The 24,478-nt window shown below is 45.5% G+C and overlaps 1 protein-coding gene across 1 annotated transcript in view; it reads left to right on the forward strand.

Annotated features, from left to right (window-relative positions):
* LOC126253459 (dorsal-ventral patterning protein Sog-like) overlaps nt 1–24,478 on the forward strand; it is a 534,492-nt gene that overhangs the window by 485,068 nt on the left and 24,946 nt on the right. Inside the window, exons 9-12 of the mRNA XM_049954812.1 lie at nt 1,190–1,418; nt 4,733–5,010; nt 9,722–10,039; nt 19,834–20,131. Coding sequence (XP_049810769.1) covers nt 1,190–1,418; nt 4,733–5,010; nt 9,722–10,039; nt 19,834–20,131 — 1,123 coding nt within the window. The remainder of the gene's footprint in view (nt 1–1,189; nt 1,419–4,732; nt 5,011–9,721; nt 10,040–19,833; nt 20,132–24,478) is intronic.

The raw sequence follows: 24,478 nt of genomic DNA on the forward strand, positions 1-24,478 counted from the left end.
AACCAATAACATAAGCATACCAGAGATTATAACGGTGGAGAGATATGGTGCCATGACTGAGATATCATTTATTACTAAGTTACATGTGGACTAATATATATAGCAATTATAATATTGTTTCACTTAACTTGTTAAAGATAAGAAACACAAAAAATATAAAACTTTCAGACTTGGTACCAACATAATCTAATTCTTACTGTTTCTGTACACTGCTGTGGGAATTATCTTTTATGAAGGTCACTCACGAAGTAGAAATTGGAAAGAGTTATAGTGCATCATCTAAGATATGTGCAAAGCTCTTAAAGAACCTCTTTGCCACTGCCGTATCTTTTTCATTTAGTGTGTTCTGTCCATGTTTTCTATTGTGAATGAAAATTTCCGGTTCTTCATAAAAACTGAGTTTGTGGACTTTGTTTGTTTTGTGAAGTATTTTAAGGTTGTCCTTTGTGTTATCAAAGGAATGCCCTGTGTCAGTGACAAAGAGCTTCTTTAAGAGCTTTATAGATGTCCTAGATGATGCACTACAACTCTTTCCACACTCTATTTCGTGACTAGAGCTACTAGTACTTGTTCAGTAGAAGAGACGTGTTTCGCAGTAGCGAAGCTGAATAGATGCTCATAATTCTTAAGGTATGCAGTTTAGAGCCCAAGTTTACTGGATTTTTTTTTCTTTTTTTGCTTCGAATGAGCGTTCTTGTCATATCACTGAATACTGACCATTCCTCCTGGGACACCCTGCACATCCATTACCAGGTACTTATTCCTGTCTCTCTTATATTTTGCTTATTGAAGAGTACTGTCGAAGCATCTGATAAATTCTCTGTTTTTCACTTTTATCACGGACTATGAACTGCGTAAATGATGTGTAATAAGTGTTTTTCTACACAAGAAGACCAGAATAAAATTTAAAGGGACTATTATATTGCAGCAGTAGACACACATCGTAAGTATCACGCCTTAAAGTTTCATAATACATGGAAAACGCACTTGATAATTGGTACTCTTTCCTACAAAGTGTCATGTGAAAAATTAATAAAGGAGAAGCGTTTCAAGTAGTGCCAGTATGGTCCTGCCTTGGGCAAACGCAAATTCTGCTTTGTATGTGTGTGTGTGTGTGTGTGTGTGTGTGTGTGTGTGTGTGTGTGTGTGTGTTTTAGATGCGCACTAGTTTTGGCTCGCTGTTTGACAGGCCGTACTGACTCCTACCGACGCCGCCTCAGCAGAGGGCAGTCGCTCTGACGACTCACCCGCTGCCCCCTCCGCGGGGGTGGGGGGCGTGGCGTGGATGTTCGCGCGCCGCGACGGCTCGCTGTCGTACGGCGCGTCCCTGTCGGGGCTCGAAGCGCTGTCCGTGCGCATGCTCACGCTCACGTCGGCTCGCGGCACAGAGATCTACGACCTCACGCCGGCGCTCTCTGGTGAGAACCAAACCGTACAGTATAAGCAGCGCAGGGCGACGCTGCGATGGTCAATAAAAATATTCCAAAATGATATTTTCACTCTGCAATGGAGTGTGCGCTGATATGCAACTTCCTGGCAGATTAAAACTGTGTGCCGGACCGAGACTCGAACTCGGGACCTTTGCCTTTCATGTCTCAGATGGTAGAGCACTTGGCCGCAAAAGGCAAAGGTCCCGTGTTCGAGTCTCGGACCGGCACACAGTTTTAATCTGCCAGGGAGTTTCACATCAGCGCACACTCCCCTGCAGAGTGAAAATCTCATTCTGGAAACATCCCCTAGGCTGTGGCTAAGCCATGTCTCCGCAATATCCTTTCTTTCAGGAGTGCTAGTTCTGCAACGTTCGCAGGAGAGCTTGTCCAAAGATTGGAAGGTAGGAGGCGAGGTACTGGCAGAAGTAAAGCTGTGAGGACGGGGCGTGAGTCGTGCTTGGGTAGCTCAGATGGTAGAGAACTTGCCCGCGAAAAGCAAAGGTCCCGAATTCGAGTCTCGGTCCGGCACGCAGTTTTAATCTGCCAGGAAGTTTCATTAAAAATATTGACCTACAAAAGTAGCAGCCGCACTACCTAAAACAATTAGTCTTAAAAAAATTTCTACATTCTAAAGAGGCCCTCACACGTTCAATAATATTGCCAAACTGTCAATATTTTGACTGTCTAAGGGCGCATATTGACGTATTGTCAATCCTAGAAATACTGATAAGCGGTATTGATGGACCTCAAAATATTCTCAATATTTCGAATACATAAACATATTGATTGTTTGATAATATGTTGACAGAGCTGCAGGAACCAGCCACGCGGCTTTAGTGTGCACTGATTATTTTTTTTAAATTCGCCATTGTGTGTATCATACTTCACACTCAGTTTTTAAGGAGCACCTTAACACTAAACAATTTTAATGGCCTATGCGAGGGTAATCAACGTATAGGAAACTTTAGGGTGGATTCTCTGTGACATTGCTTACTTCATTAATTTGAAAATATAGTATATATTGTTGTGTTATCTAGTAGTTTTGAAAAACGCTTTGATTTCGAAAATATACGTCATATATCTGCTGTGACTAGTAAGAGGTCTGGGAAATGCGTGCCAGTTTCACAAAATTATCACAAAGCACAAAAAGTAAGTTTAATGTTAATTTCCTGAACAGGTCCTTGCTTCATAGGCCTCCAAAGAATTTTACTAATTGTGCTTGATGATATTACAGAACTAAACTTCGAGCATTAGAATGACCTGTCTGTCGCAAGACATCTCTAACTAATCTCTCGACGAATGCGATTGCCTACCTCGTAAACGTCTTTTGCTTCTTTATCTTATCTCGTGTCGACACTAATAACGTGTCGAAACATGCAGAATTCATTACAAAAAACCGTATAAAATCTTTCGGGCCCGTAATTCTGATTTCAGTCAGGAAATTAACATGTGACCAGTGACTCCATTTTTCAACCAATCTCGGACTCATTTCCTGTTGCTTGCGAGCTATAGCTAATATAATTGCAGCACACGCCTTTCTTTGAGTATTAGACACCTTAACCATGCAAAATCGCGTTGTCAACTGACAGTTTTAATCACTGTTATTGATAGTGTGAGGTCGTTTCAATATATTGAAGGTCTGTCGAATTAGTATTGCCAATAAATAGTGAACGTGTGCAGCCCCCTTCAAAGACGCGTCCTAAGTGTTATGTTCAAGTGACACAACGTTAGTATAGTAAAAAACAATAACTGGTTAAAACATATGTCGATAAGAACACCTGAAGATTAAATTAAATGCACCACAGCTGAACTATGATACCAGGAGATTAAAAGTAAATTTATTCTTTTTTTAATTTATCAGTACAAGCACACGGCTGAAAGTGATAATGATTAATACAGCTTCAACGGAGTGCACAGTTACTATTCCCAAAAGTTTAACACCATCTGAATAAGTGAGTGAACAGCCTCATGTTGTTGTTGTTGTGGTCTTCAGTCCTGAGACTGGTTTGATGCAGCTCTCCATGCTACTCTATCCTGTGCAAGCTTCTTCATCTCCCAGTACCTACTGCAACCTACATCCTTCTGAATCTGCTTAGTGTATTCATCTCTTGGTCTCCCTCTACGATTTTTACCCTCCACGCTGCCCTCCAATGCTAAATTTGTGATCCCTTGATGCCTCAAAACATGTCCTACCAACCGATCCCTTCTTCTAGTCAAGTTGTGCCACAAACTTCTCTTCTCCCCAATCCTATTCAATACCTCCTCATTAGTTACGTGATCTACCCACCTTATCTTCAGCATTCTTCTGTAGCACCACATTTCGAAAGCTTCTATTCTCTTCTTGTCCAAACTGGTTATCGTCCATGTTTCACTTCCATACATGGCTACACTCCATACAAATACTTTCAGAAACGACTTCCTGACACTTAAATCTATACTCGATGTTAACAAATTTCTCTTCTTCAGAAACGATTTCCTTGCCATTGCCAGTCTACATTTTATATCCTCTCTACTTCGACCATCATCAGTTATTTTGCTCCCCAAATAGCAAAACTCCTTTACTACTTTCAGTGTCTCATTTCCTAATCTAATCCCCTCAGCATCACCCGATTTAATTCGACTACATTCCATTATCCTCGTTTTGCTTTTGTTGATGTTCATCTTATATCCTCCTTTCAAGACACTGTCCATTCCGTTCAACTGCTCTTCCAAGTCCTTTGCTGTCTCTGACAGAATTACAATGTCATCGGCGAACCTCAAATTTTTTACTTCTTCTCCATGAATTTTAATACCTACTCCGAATTTTTCTTTTGTTTCCTTTACTGCTTGCTCAATATACAGACATCTTACAAAATTTCTGAAGTTTAAGCCGCTATTAAGTCACAATCACCTGGAATGAATTCTCAAAGCCTCCTCACAGATGATGGGGTAGTGACTGACCTGTTTCAGTATACACAAGGAGCCCTTAGCGACAATCTTTAATTTTTAACTAGAAATGACAGTAAAACCTTTACGTAGGATGTTTTATTATGTGCCGTGGCCTTCTTGGCGTTAAAATTGTATGACGAGAGCTGTTATGCTCAACTTCTTACGTATGTAATATAAATTCTGATGAAGACTCCCTTAGTTTAGGAGGCGAAACTACGGTCAATTCGACTATAAAATCCATCAGGGAGTACGTAGTTGTCGTAACATCCACTGAACGAGGGTCATTGTCTCCCAGCCCATGCCTAGAGTGAACTGTCTCATGCACAGTGCTTGCAGTCCGGTGGCGCGGTTGTATCCCCAGCTGTGCGTTGCAGACTCCGGAGAGGCGAGCGGGGAGCTGGGCCCGCCCGGGGTGCCGGAGCTGCGGCAGCTGACCGCCGGCGAGCTGTGGCTGGCCGTGTCGACGCAGCGCGCCGCCGTCGCCCGCGGGCGCCTCGCCCCGCGCCTCGTAGCCGGCGCCAGGGACGCCGAGAGGCCGGCGCACCTGCTGCCGCCCCCGCCACCGCCCACACCCGCACCCACACCTGCAACTGGCACCGCGCACGGGCTCGCCTGGGTCGCCGTCGACTCAGAGTGCACACTACACCTCGACGTGAGTACAAGTCTCGTACCGAACTTCGATATTTCTTAAAACTTTAAACGTGGCTGTGAGACAGCAACCGTGCAACAGTAAGACAGGTATAAAACAACCAATTGCTGGCAACAAAATATTTCTTTTCGCATGTATAGACAATAACTATGGATGTGTTCATCACAAAATTCACAGTTACCTAAGAAGATTGTAAATACACTACTGGCCATTAAAATTGCTACACCAAGAAGAAATGCAGATGATAAACGGGTATTCATTGGACAAATATATTACACTAGAACTGACATGTGGTTACATTTTCACGCAGTTTGGGTGCATAGATCCTGAGAAATCAGTACCCTGAACAATCACCTCTGGCCGTAATAACGGCCTTGATACGCCTGGGCATTGAGTCGAACAGAGCTTGGATGGCGTGTACAAGTACAGCTGCACATGCAGCTTCAACACGATACCACAGTTTATCAAGAGTAGTGACTGTTGTATTGTGACGAGCCAGTTGCTCGGCCACCATTGACCAGACTTTTCAATTGGTGAGAGATCTGGAGAATGTGCAGGCCACGGCAGCAATCGAACATTTTCTGTATCCAGAAAGTCCCGAACACGACCTGCAACATGCGGTCGTGCATTATCCTGCTGAAATGTAGGGTTTCGCAGGGATCGAATGCAGGGTAGAACCACGGGACGTAACACATCTGAAATGTAACGTCCACTGCTCTAAGTGCTGTCAATGCGAACAAGAGGTGACAGAGACGTAACCAATGACACCCCATACCATCACGCCGGGTGGTATGCCACTATCGCGAAGACGAATACACGCTTCCAATATGCGTTCACCACGATGTCGCCAAACACGGATGCGACCATCATGATGCTGTAAACAGAACCTGGATTCATCCGACAAAATGACGTTTTGCCATTCGTGCACTCAGCTTCGTAGTTGAGTACACCATCGCAGGCGCTCCTGTCTGTGGACAACCGCAGCCATGGTCTCCGAGCTGATGGTCCATGCTGCTGCAAACGTCGTCGAACTGTTCGTGCCGGCCGCGGTGGTCATGCGGTTCTATGCGCTTCAGTCCGGGACCGCGGGACTGCTACGGTCGCAGATTCGAATCCTGCCTCGGGCATGGATGTGTGTGTTGTCCTTAGGTTAGTTAGGTTTAAGTAGTTCTAAGTTCTAGGGGACTGATGACCTAAGATGTTAAGTCCCATAGTGCTCAGAGCCATTTGAACCATTTTGAACTGTTCGTGCAGATGGTTGTTGTCTTGCAAACGTCCCCATTTGTTGACTCAGGGATCGAGACGTGGCTGCACGATCCGTTACAGCCGTGCGGATAAGATGCCTGTCATCTCGACAGCTAGTGATACGGGACCGTTGGGATCCAGCACGGCGGTCCGTATTACCCTCCCGAACCCACCGATTCCATATTCTGCTAACAGACATTGAATCTCGACCAACGCGAGTAGCAATGTCGCGATACGATAAACCGCAATCGCGATAGGCTACAATCCGACCTTTATCAAAGTCGGAAACGTGATGGTACGCATTTCTCCTCCTTACACGAGGCATCACAACAACGTTTCACCAGGCAACGCCGGTCAACTGCTGTTTGTGTATGAGAAATCGGTTGGAAACTTTCCTCATGGCAGCACGTTGTAGGTGTCTGCACCGGCGGCAACCTTGTGTGAATGCTCTGAAAAGCTTATAATTTGCGTATCACAGCATCTTCTTCCTGTCGATTAAAGTTCGCTTCTATAGCACGTCATCTTCGTGGTGTAGCAATTTTAATGGCCAGTAGTGTATACAACTGTTCGCTCGACGAAAGATCCGTACCCAAAGACTGGAAAGTTGCACAGGTCACACCAATATTCAAGAACGGTAGTAGGAGTAATCCACTAAATTGCAGGCCTATATCCTTAACTTCGATATGCAGCAGGATTTTAGAACATATATTGTGTCCTAACATTGTGAATTACCTCGAAGGAAACGGTCTATCGACACACAGTTAACATTGGTTTAGAAAACATGGTTCCTGTGAAACACAACTAGCTCTTTATTCACATCGATCCCGTATTTCTGGATTTCCGGAAGGCTTTTTACACGATACCACACAAGCGGCTCGTAGTGAAATTGCGTGCTTATGGAATATCGCCTCATTTGTGTGACCGTATTTGTGATTTCCTGTCAGAGAGGTCACAGTTCGTAGTAATATGACGGAAAGTCATCGAGTAAAAAAAGTGATTTCAGGCGTTCCCCAAGGTAGTGTTATAGGCTCTTTGCTGTTTCTTATCTATATTAACGGTTTGGGAGACAATCTGAGCAGCCGTCTTCGGTTGTTTGCAGATGACGCTGTCGTTTATCGACTAATAAAGTCATCAGAAGACCAAAACAAACTCCAAAACGATTTAGAAAAGATATCTGAATGGTGCGAAATGTGGCAGTTGACACTAAATAACGAAAAGTGAGGTCATCCACATGATTGCTAAAAGGAACTCGTAAAACGTCGGTTACACGATAAATCAGTCTAATCTAAAAGCCGTAAATTCAACTAAATACCTAGGTATTACAATTACGAATTACTTAAACTGGAAGGAACACATAGAAAATGTTGTGGAGAAGGCTAACCAAAGACTGCGTTTTATTGGCAGGACACTTAGAAAATGTAACAGGTCTACTAAGGAGACTGCCTACACTACGCTTGTCCGTCCTATTTTAGCATACTGCTACGCGATGTGGCATCCTTTCTAGATAGGACTGACGGAGTTCAAAGAAAGGCAGCACATTTTGTATTATCGCGAAATATGGGAGAGACTGTCAGGATTTGGGCTGGACATCATTAAAAGAAAGGAGTCTTTCGTCGCGATGGAATCTTCTCACGAAATTCCAATCACCAACTTTCTCCTCCAAATGCGAAAATATTTTGTTGACACCGACCTACAGAGGGAGGAACAATCACCGCGATAAAATAAGGGAAATCAGAGCTCGTGCAGAAAGATATAGGTGTTCATTCTTTTCGCGCGCTACACGAGATTGGAATAATAGAGTGTCGTAATGGTGGTTCGACGAACCCTCTGCTAGGCTCTTAAATGTGATTTGCAGAGTATCCATGTAGATGTAGATGTAGATTGTAAATAAATCTTAAAATAGACATCAGTGAAGATAACCAATTTTTTATTTATTACGAACAGATTTATAAGAAGACTGTACTCACATGTGGTAACTGCCAACGAATTTAATAGTAATAATGGCTTCTTTACATAAAATACTTCATTAAGGAGTTAGTATTAAAACGATATCGTAGTTTAAGGGGCGTAGGACGTCAAACGGACCGACTTGGAGCAGGAGAGGCACCACAGGACATTTTAATTTCCACTGTCTATACTTTTACAAATAAATTCATAAAACTTTGTCAGCATGACCAGTAATGATTCAGAATTCACACTCATAGCAGTGGAAGTTCGAAAATATAACGAAGTAATTGTTTTTACATGTGAAATTTCATCATTTTTTTCACTTACTAATGGCAGCATTTGTTGCTATAGGTACACTTTTCCTCATAAGTAAGAGAGATGGTTCAAATGGCTCTGATCACTATGGGACTTAACATCTGAGGTCATCAGTCTCCTAGAACTTAGAACTACTTAAACCTAACTAACCTAAGGACATCACACACATCCATGCCCGAGGCAGGATTCGAACCTGCGACCGTAGCGGTCGCGCGGTTCCAGACTGTAGCGCCTAGAACCGCTCGGCCATCCCGGCCGGCTAAGAGAGATTGTTCGATGAATTTTGCACAGCATACATACCATACTTAAAGGTGTATGAAACTCTAGAATTTTTCAAATCTATTAAAACCTGTGGTAAAAATTGAGGTAATTAACTACAAAATGTGTGTTTTTTCTAAACATGAAGTTTAAAATACAACAGATTATTCGTTTTTTCATAAATTAAATAATTTCTAGAGTTTCATACACCTGTAAGTATGGTATGTATGCTGTGCAAAATTCATCGAAAAATCTCTGTAACTTATGAAGAAAAGTGTACCTATAGCAACAAATGCACCCATTAGTAAGTGAAAAAATGATGAAACTTCACACTTAAAAAAAATTATTCTGTTATATTTTCGAATACAAGAGAGCTGTGGTTGTTCCTTCGCATTTCCACTTCATAATCACATTACCTACAGTTGACTTGGGAGGCTTTAGAAAAGTTGAAACGTCGCTGATGTTTTGTCACTCCAGTGTTACCAATGACTAATCCACGTTCGAAGTCACTGACCTCTCCTGGCTCACGCTTTCGGCTGTTCCTGCTCCCCGAATGACAGAAAAATACTCCTCGCTTTTTTTTATACTAGCCAGTCCACCTCTTCTGACATCTAGTGGTGAATTCCAAATTCCACACCGAGCGAGGTGGCGCAGTGGTTAGCACACTGGACTCGCATTCGGGAGGACGACGGTTCAATCCTGCGCCCGGCCATCCTGATTTAGGTTTTCCATGCTTTCCCTAAATCACTTCAGGCAAATGCCAGGATGGTATATTTGAAAGGGCACGGCCGACTTCCTTCCCTAATCCAATGAGACCGATGACCTCGCTGTTTGGTCTCTTCCCCAAACAACCCAACCCAACCTAGCCAACCCAAATTCCGGATACTTTTGATCAGAGTGTGCAATGTCGCTCGAATTGCTCAGCACAGGCTGCTGCGTGGCTGTGCAGGTGACGCTGATCCGCGGCGGCGGCGGAGGCGGAGGCGAGTCGCGGGACGAGGAGGCGGAGGAAGCGGAGGAGGCGCGCGAGTGGCTGTCGGTGCAGCTGATGCTGGAGGCGCGGCCGCTGGAGGCGCCGGGCGCACCCGTCTGGAGCCGCGAGCTGGCGGCGCTGAACGCCAGCCGGCGCGGCCGCGCCTTCCACCTGGAGGAGTCGCTGGCCGACGTGCCGGCCGCGGAGCTGGCCCGCCTCGAGTACGGCGTCTGCGACCTGGTGGTGCGCGACGCCACCACGGGGCAGCTGCTGCTCAGCGGCCGCCTGCCGCAGGTGAGTGGCACAGCGCGGCAAGGGCCGTGACCCCGTGTCCCGGGAACCTCGCTCAATGGCAGAGGCGGCAAGATAAGCAAACGCGTGTTTCGGGGTATCCGTAGGTACTCGACCGTTTCCGAGAAAACGACAGTGAGAGCTTTCGAGGTACTTTATGTGCCATTCACTGAAGTGATGGTACAGTGGCTGGCGCCGAGGCTTCATTCTTTTGCACCTCGTGTTCAGAACCTGATTATTACTATTATTTTACTGTTTTTCCATCTATATAGCCATGTCGACAGAAGATCACAACATATATGTGTGTAAGACAACTGAATGAAAATATCTGAAATTGTTTTCAGTCAAATTCCTGTTATCTTGAATGAGATTTTCACTCTGCAGCGGAGTCTGCGCTGATATGAAACTTACTGGCAGATTAAAACTGTGTCCCGGATCGAGACTCGAACTCGGGAACTTTGCCTTTTGCGGGCAAGTGCTCTACCATCTGAGCTACCCAAGCACGACTCACGTCCCGTGGTAGAGCACTTGCGCGCGAAAGGCAAAGTTCCCGAGTTCGAGTCTCGATCCGGGACTCAGTTTTAATCTGCCAGGAAGTTTCCTGTTATCTTGTCAATAAGATTGGTGGTGTTGCGTACTTATTCCTGAGAAGTGAGTTTCGTTCAGCCACAAGTATATACCTTTATTCCTGCAGCACGCAAAGATGACCTTGTATTCAGTGGGTGATAGCCTGCCCAGCTGGTTTTTCCTCCTGAAGAAATCACTTCACTACCAAATTAGTTTCCAAAACGAACAGACACCAATGAACCATACACATATATACTAAATAATAAATGTAGGACACTTACTGTTAAACCCACTTGTAATTTAACAATTAATGTAACTCCCTTCTACCCTTGGCGACTCCACCGCCGTGGCCAGCTGCTTTGGTTTCCTCTGTTGAGAATCCACGGCGCCAACACCTAATCGAGGTGATTCCACAGATTCTCGATTGGATTTTAATCCGCATTTAACTGCGAGATGTTTGACACTTTGAGTTGTCCTGCTGGTAGATGGCATCGTGCTGAAGAATAACAAATTGTGCGTACGGATGTACATGGTTCCCAAGGACAGACCCATAGATGTGTTGATCCATTGTGACTTTCAGAATGATAGGAAACATTCGTGTAGTAACTTCCTACTGATGGTTAGATAAATGAGAATGAAGAAAATAAAATGGAAACAATATTCGGGTTTCGAACACAGGACGAAAAAGAACGCAGCTGGGACGCTACCCATTGTGCCAACGATACTGTTGAAGCTCTCGCGCTGTAAAAAAACATCTAAACGCGTCAAAAAATTTTGACCGCCGTTATTTTAGAAACGGTCGAGTATCTACGGACAAGCGAAGACACGTGTTCATTTATTTTGTCTCCTCTTACAGTGAGCGAAGTTTCTGGGAAGTCGGCATATGGCATTTGCCGTGTTTTCCTTGCAAGTAGAAAGGTGAGGCTGAGGAAGGAAGTTACAGAAAGTGCAAGGTGGGCAGGTTAGTGATTCAGTCAGATCATCAGTTTGGGACTGAGTGTGGGATGGGGATAGAAGGAATTCAGTGACAGAGTGACACTAGAATATTAGAAATCATCACACTTTCAACACATCACCATCATCATCATCATCATCATCATCCATATAATAGCAGTCTTGGTCCATGTAACCACTATCTGCACTACAATTAATCCTGTCATCATTAACCACATCATCACTAACCCTGCTACCATTAACCCTAATACCACGTTGATCACCTATATCCCTACGATCACCCATATCATAGTCATTCACATTCTGATCATCCACGTCATCATTACCCATATCACTGAGCTACTGGCCCAGTAGCTAGCAGAATGGAATTACGTTTGGGAGGAGGAGGGTTCAAATCCCGATCAGGTCATCCCGATTTGGGTTTCCCGGGCTTTGCCTCAATAGCTTAAATCGCTTAAGATATCTCTGAAAGGGCACAGGCCTATTCCTTCGACATCCATCCCTAATTCGAGCTTGTGCTCCGCTTCTAATGACGTTGTCGAAAGTATGTTAAAATCTAATCTTCCTTTTTCTTCATTATCTGTATATGTTCTTGAGCCATATGCATCCATGTTGTTCCTGCCTGTTTTCTAATGTTTCTACCCCTCCTCCATTACGTCATCGTCTTCAATTTTGTCTCTTGGAAGTCAGTACAGAACTTCTGTCCACCATCTACCATTCATTTGGCAGGCTACATCTCCCCACCCACCTATCCCCAACGCCCCTCCATTTTTAATGCAGTCAAAGTATCTCATTTTAGAACCCAGGGCATAAGCGAGGATAGATAAGATTAGAGTCTAATAATTGAGGCTGGTGACAGTAAATGGCTTTGTCGTAGTTGCAGAAGAGAAACAAAATTTAGAAATAACTCTGCTTGAGTCTGTGACGAAAAATTGTTCAGTCATAATAGTACGTAGTTCTGGAACCAGAGGTAGCTAGCTTGAATCATGTTTGTTCAAGAGACTTTCACTCGTGTATTTCATTGGTAATAAGAGGAGTCTAACACTATATACAGGGTGTTTCAGAGTCTTTGCGTCAAACGCCTAGGAGTGATTTATCATATAACTGGAGACAACTTTCGTTACAGATAAAATGTTGTCTGATGTGGTTCCCGGCGATGCTGGCATCCTATTGTGGTGGTTAAGCCCCTGGCGGCAGGGTATAAGCACTCGGCAGTCTTCGTATGCCTTGTGCGTTGCCTATAGTCAGTCATCTGCTCTGTATGAAATGCGGTGGGTCCAGCAAAATAGTAGTTCTTGATTCACTGCTAAAATATGGGAGACTGGGGCAGAATAGACTGCCGAGGCAGAACGGTCTCAGCCGTCTAACTTTGTCTAAAGACGTCAGGGTGCACTCATGCTGACAAGTGTTTACCAAACCAATGTCTTTTATGGTTTAGTAAAGTTGCGACTGTTGTCGCGAGCGAGTTGAATAGTCTGTTTATAAAAGTAAGCGGATTCGCTGTTCTGCTCCAACTTTCCAGGCCATTTACAACAAAAGTAAGTCTGTCATATTTTTTTCTTCGCAATCAACTTTTAGTCCACCTAAATCATTTGTATAGGATGAAGCTGAAAGGAATTGTTTGCGGTGGCTACTGAATACTTTCTCAGTAAATATTCGTTTCGGGTGGAATGGTCTACTGGTACAGTCCGTTCTTCCTCGGTCACCTTTTATTCTTCATTTGACGAATCCTGCCACATGGTTTGCCTATCTCGTTTGCAGATGGTAAGCCATTGTATACGGGAAACAGAGAGACAAAATTGGTCCACGAAAAACATAGAACAAGATTTGCATCAGTTATTAATAAAACTATGACCCACGATAAAGCATCGAAACAATGTCATGTCTTTGACTAGTTTAAAACAATATGTAAAAATGACAATCCCCTTTCAACAACTGACAAAACTTGCGGAAAATATCAGTGTTTTCAATACGGAGCAAGAGCTAGAACTTGTCAAATATATTAAGGACCTGCAAAAGCGATGTTTTGGTATAACTATAAAAGAACTACTGAGATCAGTGTATAAGCTGTGAGAACGAAACGGATGCACACACCCATTTCACAACAAAATGAAAATGGCTGGAGAAATTGGGTCCCTGGATTTCTGGCTGGCCACGCTGACTTAAGTTTCAGGAAGAAAAGGCCTCATAACTCATGTCCTGAAATGGATATTGAGGACGATAAAGCCCAGGTTACTTTTAAGAAAATGACAATAAAAAAACGGAGTCCATTCTTCCGCCCCATGCATGGGGCAGAATCGTTATAAAGACACTTATTCAGTTTATTGATATAAAAACGAAACACATTGAAAATTATAGAAACATTATTTTATGTTATCATCATTTGCAAATTTTATTTCAAAAATGTTTTAGTAAAAGGTTCCTAATTTTTCAATTTTTTTTCATCACATAGACCTCCAAACTTTGCTCCAAATGTTAGACTGGCCGTTCTCCCCCGGTCTTCCCTACTTTCCCCCACTTAGGGACACTCATTCTTAAGGTTTTCATCTTGAAAATCACTACTAGTTTACTAGGGTAGATAGTATACAGAACACCAGACCATGCTGGTCGGTGAAATCTAGACATCCCAGGGCCGGCGAATACTAAAAGAATGCCTACCGTCGCCGTGAAACGTCAGCGAACATTTTATCTCTAACAAAAGCTGTTTCCCATGGCGTGATCTACCACCCCTACACGTTTGATGCAAAAATTTTAAAAGATTGTGTACAGTAATAGTTTCAGTTCATTGCTTTCTCAGCTATGAAGATGAGCAAGGGTCCAAATAATATATATATATATATATATATATATATATATATATATATGTATGTATGTATGTATGTATATACACTCCTGGAAATTGAAATAAGAACACCGTGAATTCATTGTCCCAGGAAGGGGAAACTTTATTGACACATTCCTGGGGTCAGGAACATCACATGATCACACTGACAGAACCACAGGCACATAGACACAGGCAACAGAGCATGCACAATGTCGGCACTAGTACAGTGTATATCCACCTTTCGCAGCAATGCAGGCTGCTATTCTCCCATGGAGACGATCGTAGAGATGCTGGATGTAGTCCTGTGGAACGGCTTGCCATGCCATTTCCACCTGGCGCCTCAGTTGGACCAGCGTTCGTGCTGGACGTGCAGACCGCGTGAGACGACACTTCATCCAGTCCCAAACATGCTCAATGGGGGACAGATCCGGAGATCTTGCTGGCCAGGGTAGTTGACTTACACCTTCTAGAGCACGTTGGGTGGCACGGGATACATGCGGACGTGCATTGTCCTGTTGTAACAGCAAGTTCCCTTGCCGGTCTAGGAATGGTAGAACGATGGGTTCGATGACGGTTTGGATGTACCGTGCACTATTCAGTGTCCCCTCGACGATCACCAGTGGTGTACGGCCTGTGTAGGAGATCGCTCCCCACACCATGATGCCGGGTGTTGGCCCTGTGTGCCTCGGTCGTATGCAGTCCTGATTGTGGCGCTCACCTGCACGGCGCCAAACACAAATACGACCATCATTGGCACCAAGGCAGAAGCGACTCTCATCGCTGAAGACGACACGTCTCCATTCGTCCCTCCATTCACGCCTGTCGCGACACCACTGGAGGCGGGCTGCACGATGTTGGGGCGTGAGCGGAAGACGGCCTAACGGTGTGCGGGACCGTAGCCCAGCTTCATGGAGACGGTTGCGAATGGTCCTCGCCGATACCCCAGGAGCAACAGTGTCCCTAATTTGCTGGGAAGTGGCGGTGCGGTCCCCTACGGCACTGCGTAGGATCCTACGGTCTTGGCGTGCATCCGTGCGTCGCTGCGGTCCGGTCCCAGGTCGACGGGCACGTGCACCTTCCGCCGACCACTGGCGACAACATCGATGTACTGTGGAGACCTCACGCCCCACGTGTTGAGCAATTCGGCGGTACGTCCACCCGGCCTCCCGCATGCCCACTATACGCCCTCGCTCAAAGTCCGTCAACTGCACATACGGTTCACGTCCACGCTGTCGCGGCATGCTACCAGTGTTAAAGACTGCGATGGAGCTCCGTATGCCACGGCAAACTGGCTGACACTGACGGCGGCGGTGCACAAATGCTGCGCAGCTAGCGCCATTCGACGGCCAACACCGCGGTTCCTGGTGTGTCCGCTGTGCCGTGCGTGTGATCATTGCTTGTACAGCCCTCTCGCAGTGTCCGGAGCAAGTATGGTGGGTCTGACACACCGGTGTCAATGTGTTCTTTTTTCCATTTCCAGGAGTGTATGTGTGTGTGTGTGTGTGTGTGTGTGTGTGTGTGTGTGTGTGTGTGTGTGTGGCGCCGCCAATGTCTTTAATTCCTTTGTGTCTTAAAATACAAAATCTTAAGAATATAAGTTCTCCCACACGCACTGTCCATTCACATTACCGTGACCACCTATTAAAAGCTTCAATAACTATCGTTTGTAGTGCAAATCGCTGCGGTACGTGCAGTTAGTCAGTGAGGTATCAACAGGGTTATGCAGCCATCCCATTTTTACAGTGACATGGCCAGCTACGCTAGGTTTTTCGGTTGACGATCCATGGCGTGATTGTCCCACACATTCTAGATTTGGTTTAAATCTGCGAAGTTTGGTGGGCAGAGGAGTATGGTAAACTCATCCTGGCACCCTCCAAACCATGCTCGTACAGTGTGAGCCGTATGATACGTCGCATTGTTCTGCTGGTAGATGCCATCGTGCGGAGTAAAAACAAACTGCTTGTATAACCGGAAATGGTTCCCAAGAATAGATTCGTACTTGTGTCGATCCATTGTGCCTTTCAGAGTGACGATATCGCCCAGGGAATCCCACGAAAACATTCCCCAGACCATAAAGCTCCCTCCTGTGGCCTGAACTAAATAAAAAAAGTCCAAATGGCTCTAAGCGCATCTGAGGTCCAGTCCCCTAGACTTAGAACTACTTAAACCTAACTAACCTAACGACATCACACACATCCATGCCCGAGGCAGGATTCGAATCTGCGACCGTAGCAGCAGCGCTGTTCCGGACTGGAGCGCCTACAACCCCTCAGTCATAGCGGCCGGCTAAGTGGACTGAACTCTCCCGCTGATTGTTGCAGAGTGTTTTCCAACAGCCATCTGTCTCCTGAAAAGGCCACCTGTCGGCACTCCCTGGAAGTCCAGTTGCGCTATTTGCTAGAAAAATTCCAGCCTCGATCGCCGATGAACAGTGCACGAACGAGGCGCCTGCTGCAGAGGCCCACAAGCAGCAGCGTTCGCTGAACGGTCGTTGAGTTGGCACTGTTGGTAGCCCATTGCTTAATCTTCGCGGCCAGTTGATCAACAGGTTCACGTCTATTCACCTGTACACACCTCGACAGCCGAGGTTGACCCCTGTCACCTATGGCCCGTAGTGCACCACGGTTGCTTCGTTTCCGATAGCGCCATTTTGCTATGCACGGTATACTCTTATCACGGCAACATGTGAATAGTTTACAAATGAAGCCACTTCGAAATTTCTTCTATCCTTGGCCTGAAAGACAATGATCATGCCGTTTTGGACATTACATAAATCGCTCTGTTTCGCGCATGACTGCGCCTTTTTTCCGCGTCCTCCCTTCCTATACGCTTCATATACCCTCCATTGCTAGAATTGTCACCTGCAGTGTGTGCGTGGTCATTGCACGTTGGCATCAAACAAAGGTGGTGGTTACATTAATGTATCTGGACTGTGCAGATACCGGATGATCAAAAAGTCTGTATAAATTTGAAAACTAAATAAATTACTGAATAATGTAGATAGAGAGGTACAAATTGACACACATCCTTGGAATGACATGGGGTTTTATTGAAACCCAAAAAAATACAAACGTTCTAAAATGTCCGACATATGGCGCTTCATCTGATCAGAATAGCATTAATTAGCATAACAAAGTAAGACAAAACAAATATGATGCTCTTTACAGGAAATGCTCGATATGTCCACCATCATTCCTCAACAATAGCTGTAGTCGACGAATAGTGTTGTGAAAAGCACGGTAAAGCATGTCCGGAGTTATGGTGAGGCACTGGCGTCGGATGTTGTCTTTCAGCATCCCCAGAGATGTCGGTCGACCACGATACACTTGCGACTTCAGGTAACCCCAAAGCCAATAATCGCACGGACTGAGGCCTGGGGACCTGGGAGGCCAATCATGACGAAAGTGGCGGCTGAGCACACGATCATCACCAAACGACGCGCGCAAGAGATCTTTCGCGCGTCTAGCAATATTGGATGGAGCTCCATCCTGCATAAACATCGTACGTTCCAGCAGGTGTTTATCAGCCAGGCTGGGGATCATGCGATTCTGTAACATATCGGCGTACCTCTCACCCATCACGGTAGCAGTTTTGCTGTCCTGCGCCATCTGTCGGACATGTTGTGAACTTTTTTTTTTTTTGTTCTACACTACTGGCCATTAAAATTGCTACACCAAGAAGAAATGCAGATGATAAACGGGTATTCATTGGACAAATATGTTATACTAGAACTGACATGTGATTGATTACATTTTCACGCAATTTGGCTGCATAGATCCTGAGAAATCAGTACCCAGAACAACCACCTCTTGCCGTGATAACGGCCTTGATACGCCTGGGCATTGAGTCAAACAGAGATCGGATGGTGTGTACAGGTACAGCTGCCCATGCAGCTTCAACACGCTAACACAGTTCATCAAGAGTAATTCAAATGGTTCAAATGGCTCTGAGCACTATGGGACTCAACTGCTGAGGTCATTAGTCCCCTAGAACTTAGAACTAGTTAAACCTAACTAACCTAAGGACATCACAAACATCCATGCCCGAGGCAGGATTCGAGCCTGCGACCGTAGCGGTCTTGCGATTCCAGACTGCAGCGCCTTTAACCGCACGGCCACTTCGACCGGCTCATCAAGAGTAGTGACTGGCGTATTGTGACGAGCCAGTTGCTCGGCCACCATTGACCAGACTTTTCAATTGGTGAGAGATCTGGAGAATGTGCTGGCCAGGGCAGCAGTCGAACATTTTCTGTATCCAGAAAGGCCCGTACAGGACCAGCAACATGTGGTCGTGCATTATCCTACTGAAATATAGGGTTTCGTAGGGATCGATTGAAGGGTAGAGCCACGGGTCGCAACACATCTGAAATGTAACGTCCGCTGTTCAAAGTGCCGTCAATACGAACAAGAGGTGACCGAGACGTGTAACCAATGGCACCCCATACCATCACGCTGGGTGATACGCCAATATGGCGATGACGAATACACGCTTCCAATGTGCGTTCACCGCGATGTCGCCAAACACGGATGCGATCATCATGATGCTGTAAACAGAACCTGGATTCATCCGAAAAAATTACGTTTTGCACCCAGGTTCGTCGTTGAGTACACCATCGCAGGCGCTCCTGTCTGTGATGCAGCGTCAAGGGTAACCGCAGCCATGGTTCCGAGCTGATAGTCCGTGCCGCTGCAAACGTCGTCGAACTGTTCGTGCAGACGGTTGTTGTCTCGCAAACGCCCCCATCAGTTGACTCACGGATCGAGACGTGGCTGCACGATCCGTTACAGCCATGCGGATAAGATGCCTGTCATCTCGACTGCGAGTGATACGAGGCCGTTGGGATCCAGCACGGCGTTCCGAATTACGCTCCTGAACCCACCGATTCCATATTCTGCCAACAGTCATTGGATCTCGACCAACGCGGGCAGCAGTGTCGCGATACGATAAACCGCAATGGCGATAGGCTACAATCCGACCTTTCTCGAAGTCGGAAACGTGACGGTACGCATTTCTCCTCCTTACAAGAGGCATCACAACAACGTTTCACCAGGCAACGCCGGTCAACTGCTGTTTGTGTAAGAGAATGCGGTTGGAAACTTTCCTCATGTCAGCACGTTGTAGGTGTCGCCACCGGCGCCAACCTTGTGCGAATGCTCTGACAAGCTAATAATTTGCATATCACAGCATCTTCTTCCTGTCGGTTAAATTTCGCGTCTGTAGCACATTATATTCGTGGTGTAGCAATTTTAATAATAAAACCCCATGTCATTGCAAGCATGTGTGTCAATTTGTACCTCTCTATCTACATTATTCCGTGGTTTATTGGGTTTTCAAATTTGTACTGACTTTTTGATCACCCTATATTTTCAACAGACTCGCAAATTTTTCAGGTTGTGACTTAACGAATTAACAGCAATAGCGGTCCTAGCATAATTCCTTTGTGTGTCGGCAGACGAAGGTGCCGGCGTCGTGCCAGCCGCGGTCCACGGACAACGACGTGGTGCCGGTGCTGCACCAGGAGGCGGCGGGGGCGGGGGCGGGCCCCGGGGGCGAGTCTGGCCCGTGCCTGTGGGAGCAGCGCTTCTACGAGGAGGGCGCGCAGTGGCGGGCGCCCGGCTGCCGCGCCTGCCACTGCCTGCGGGGGCGGGCCCGCTGCGAGCCGCAGCTCTGCCCGCCCGCGCCCGCCTCCTGCCCGCCCGACGGCCGCAAGCCCACGCCGCCGCCCGGAGACTGCTGCCCCGCCTGCCACAGTGAGTAGCGCCGCCTGCGTCTTCGCTCCCAGGACTCCCAACGCTCCTCCTTATGCGTACCTCGCATTTATGCCTGCAAGGTCACGTTCCATTCATTCTTTTGTTTCCGAGTCATCAGTCTTGTCACTGGTTTGAAGCGGCCCGCCACAAATTCCTCTCCTGTGCCAGCATCTTCATCTCAGAGTAGCACATGCGACTTGTGTCCTCAATTATTTGCTGGAGGTATTCCAATCTCTGTTTTCCTCTAGTCTACAGTTTTTACCCTCTACAGCACCCACTACTATCACGGACATTATTCTCTGAATTCTTAACAGATGACCTGTAATCCTGTCCCTTCTTATTGTCAATATTGTCCACATATTTCTTTCCAATTCTGCGCAAGACCTTCTCATTCCTTACCTTATCAGTCCACCTAATTTTCAGAATTCGTCTGTAGCACCGCTTCTCAAATCCTTCAATTCTCTTATGTTCCGGCTTTCCCACCATCCACCTCACAGTACCAGACAATGCTATGCCTCACTGTACATTCTCAGAAATGTCTTCCTCAAATTAAGACCTATGTTTGATACTAGTAGATTTCTCATGATCAAGAAGGCCCTTCTTACCGGTGCCAGTCTGCTTTTTATGTCCTCCTCCCGTCCTGGGTTCCGTCCATCACGGGTTATTTTGCTGCCCAGATAGCAGAATACCTTAACTTCATCTACATCGTGACCATCAGTCCTGATGTTGATATTCTTGCTCTTCTCATTTCTGCTACTTTTCATTAATTTCGTCTTTCTTCGTTTTACTCTCAATCCACACTCTGTACTCACTAGGCAGCTCATTCGATTCAGGAAATTCTGTAATCCATCTTCACTTTCACTGAGGATAGCGATGTCATCAGCGAATCTTCTCATTGATATCCTTTCTCGTTAAATTTTAATTCCACATTTTAACTTTTATTTCCATCACTGTTTCTTCGATGTACAGATTGAACAGTAGGAGCGAAATATTACACCCCCGTCTTATATCCTTTTTAATTCGAGCACTTCGTTCTTGTTCTTCCACTCTTACTATTTCCTCTTGGCTCTTGTCGGTGTTGTATATTACACGTCTCCCCTACATCTTACCCCTATTTCCCTTACAACTTCGAACATCTTGTACCACTTGACATTATCGAACGCTTTTCCCAAATCGAAAAAGGCTATGAACGTGTCTTGATTTTTCTTTAATCTTGCTTCCATTATCAACCACAACGTCAGAATTGGCCCTCTGATTCCTTTATCTTTCCTAAAGCCACACTGACTGTCAACCGTAGATACCTTTTTTTACGAAGAAATTTGAAGACATTGCTTTGGACCCACCTCCAGCCAAGCCAAGCTGCTTTCACCGTTACTCCAAGTTGCTTTTAGCGTTACGTTGACTACAAGTTCATTATCTAACCTTGCGGAAGTGAAAAACTGGGAGAATTCTTAGAACATCTAAACAGTATTCACCACCCCATTAGGTTTAAGATTGACGTAGAGATATATGCTGGATTGCCATTCCTTGACATCCTCGTCCGCCGGAAAACCAATGTGCACCTCAGCTGCAGTGTTTGTAGGAATCCTTCACACACTAATCGATATCAGCACGTTCTGACCCACCACCATCCGGCAAAAAAACATGGCGTTCTGAACACCCTCATCCATCACGCTGAAGTCGTATCGGATGCTGAAAATTTGCCACTAGAACTAAGCCATCTCCGGAAACTCTTCCGGAAAAATGGCTGCAATCCCCACCATGTATCACAGGCTATTTCTAGCGAGACGCAAGGAGAAAAACCACCAAAGAAGGCAGCAAGAAGCCTGCGTTTTTACCTTCCTGTGGAGCATTGTCGGGAAGGATTAACCGGCTCCTGAAGAGACAGAACACTTCATCAGTGTTCAGACCCTCAGCAAAACTACGACAGCTCATGAGACCTGCGAAGGAGGTTGGAGGGCATAGAACGCCTGGAGGATGAACAAGATACCATGTCAGTATGGCTCCTTCTACGTAGGCCAAACAGAAAGCACTGTGGAGCAGCGCCGGACGGAACACGAGACGTGCTTACGCGTACGCTGTCCAGAAAAATCAGCCTTGGCAAAACATGCTTTAGATAATAGACAGCGAATTGTATTCGACGAAACATCTGTAATTATGAGGACGAAGGCATTTGGGATAGCGTTATAACAGAAGTTGTAGAAATAAAAATATCTGAAAATATCATCAGTAAGGACAGCGGTTTGCAGCTCAGCACAGATTGGGACGTGGCCATCGGGAGGTTGAAGTGGGCGTGACGGGCGCGAGACGAAAACATTACCATATTTGGCGAGGGAGAGAGCTCCAGTGACGTCACAGCCAGCATCACGGCTACAGAACGGTGAGGCAGCGGTGACGCAGCAGTTATATACCTGACAATGGTCGACGTGAGCTAGGTTGAAAGCTCGTGGGATTTTAGCCACCTGATGCGGCTGAAAGCCCCAGAAGATTTTAGCCACCTGATGCGGCTGAAAGCCCCAGAAGATTTTATTAATTCCTTCCATCATAAGACCATGCATTGTAACCGAAGAAAACGTTCTTGGTACAAGTGATCGGGCAACCAATCGTCCACCCACGATGGGCAGCATCCAGCCCACCACAGGTACCTCACCAGTGGTTGCTTCTTGTCTGACAGATTCCATGTCACAGTTCTCATTAGCACTCGTTCGGAATAAATTCTGGGATACATTTCATAATCAGTACATTCTACGATCAGAAGCATCCGAACACAACTATGAAATAAGAAATTAATCACTAGACATCAGAAGGATTGGACTAGTCATTCTAAAAGGAGGCAGTGGAGAAGCAGTGACAGCAGAATGGGTCATTCAGGAGATCTCAGAGGCTCCGAACGTGGATTAGTCATTGGATGTCACCTCAGTAACAGATCCGTCAGGGACATTCCAACCCTTCTAAACCTGCCCAAGCTGACTATTAATGATGGTGCTGCGAAGTGGAGACGCGAAGGAACAGCCACAGACAAACCAAGACCAGGCCGACCTCATATACTGAAAGACTGGGACCGTCAACCTTTGGAAAGGGTGGTTGTAAGAACCGCAAAAAATTTGTGAAAGTAATCATTCACGAGTTCCAAAGTTCTGCCAACGGTCCAGACAGCACCATCACTGTGCTTAAGGAGCCTAAAAATGGACCACAATGGTCGAACAGCTCCTCATAAGCCACCCATTTTGTTGTCAGTGCAAAGTGTCGCTTGAGGTCGTGTAAAGAGCGATGCCACTGGAGAGTGTATGACCGGAAACGAGTGATTTCGGGTGTAGCAATCCCATGGGAGTGTTTGGGACATTTGGACACATGACTGAAAGTGTCCTTAGCGGAGGTCAAGCTGTCATTATGGGAAAGACTGGATGCAACCCATATTGAAGTCAATTAACAGGTGCCTCGATACTTTTGACCATATGATGTACCGTCTCATTACATTATAAATCTAGAAACAAAGAGAATCGAACTATTTGAGATGTGATATTAGATTTTGATACTGAAAATTAAATGAAGTGATAAGATAATAACTGAGGAAGTTCTCTGCAGAATCGTCGAGAAGAGGAACTTTTGGAAAATACTAAATAGAAGAAGGGAAAGGAGGAAGAAAAAGGTGTTGCAACATCAGGGAATAATGACGTAGGTGTTACAGGGAGCAGCAGAGGCTAAAAATTATAGGGAAATATAGAGACTGGAATGCATAGAGCAAATAACTGAGGACGCTAGGTGTAAGCACTACTATGAGGTTGACACTGGAGAGGAACCATCGCAAGCTGCATCAAACCAACAAACTCAAAAAAATGTTTCACTGCACCAAAACAATCACCCACCATATTTAAATGGCTGACGACGATACTAAACAATAGGTGCTTGTCATGACGATTGGATGATGATAGCCTAATATCGTTCTGCAAAGGATTCCCTTATACAGATTGCCCCAAACCTTTAAAGTCACAATTACTTAGGCAGCAGAGAATCTGCAATAAGTACTTTGAGAGAAGAAACTTATAGTAGGAAATGAATACTTAGTTTTTTATGTCAATAAAAAACTGACGCCTTATAGCAGCAAGTAAAGCTTGTAGCATTTGTTCCAAGTGACGACCATCAGTCTTATTTCATGCATTATAATGACACACAGAGTTTTGCCTCATGGTCTGTTAAATTTCCCATTTCACTCTTTACAATGATACAGCGAGCCAGAAGCCTCCCATCAGTTCCTCTTCAGTTTCTGCTGGCGATTCATACACCAACGAAATCATCTAAACCCAAAGGGTAGACAATCTACCCTGTAAACATCACAGTGAAATATTT

The sequence above is a fragment of the Schistocerca nitens genome, chromosome 4 (genome assembly GCF_023898315.1).
Source record: "Schistocerca nitens isolate TAMUIC-IGC-003100 chromosome 4, iqSchNite1.1, whole genome shotgun sequence".
NCBI lineage: Eukaryota > Metazoa > Arthropoda > Insecta > Orthoptera > Acrididae > Schistocerca > Schistocerca nitens.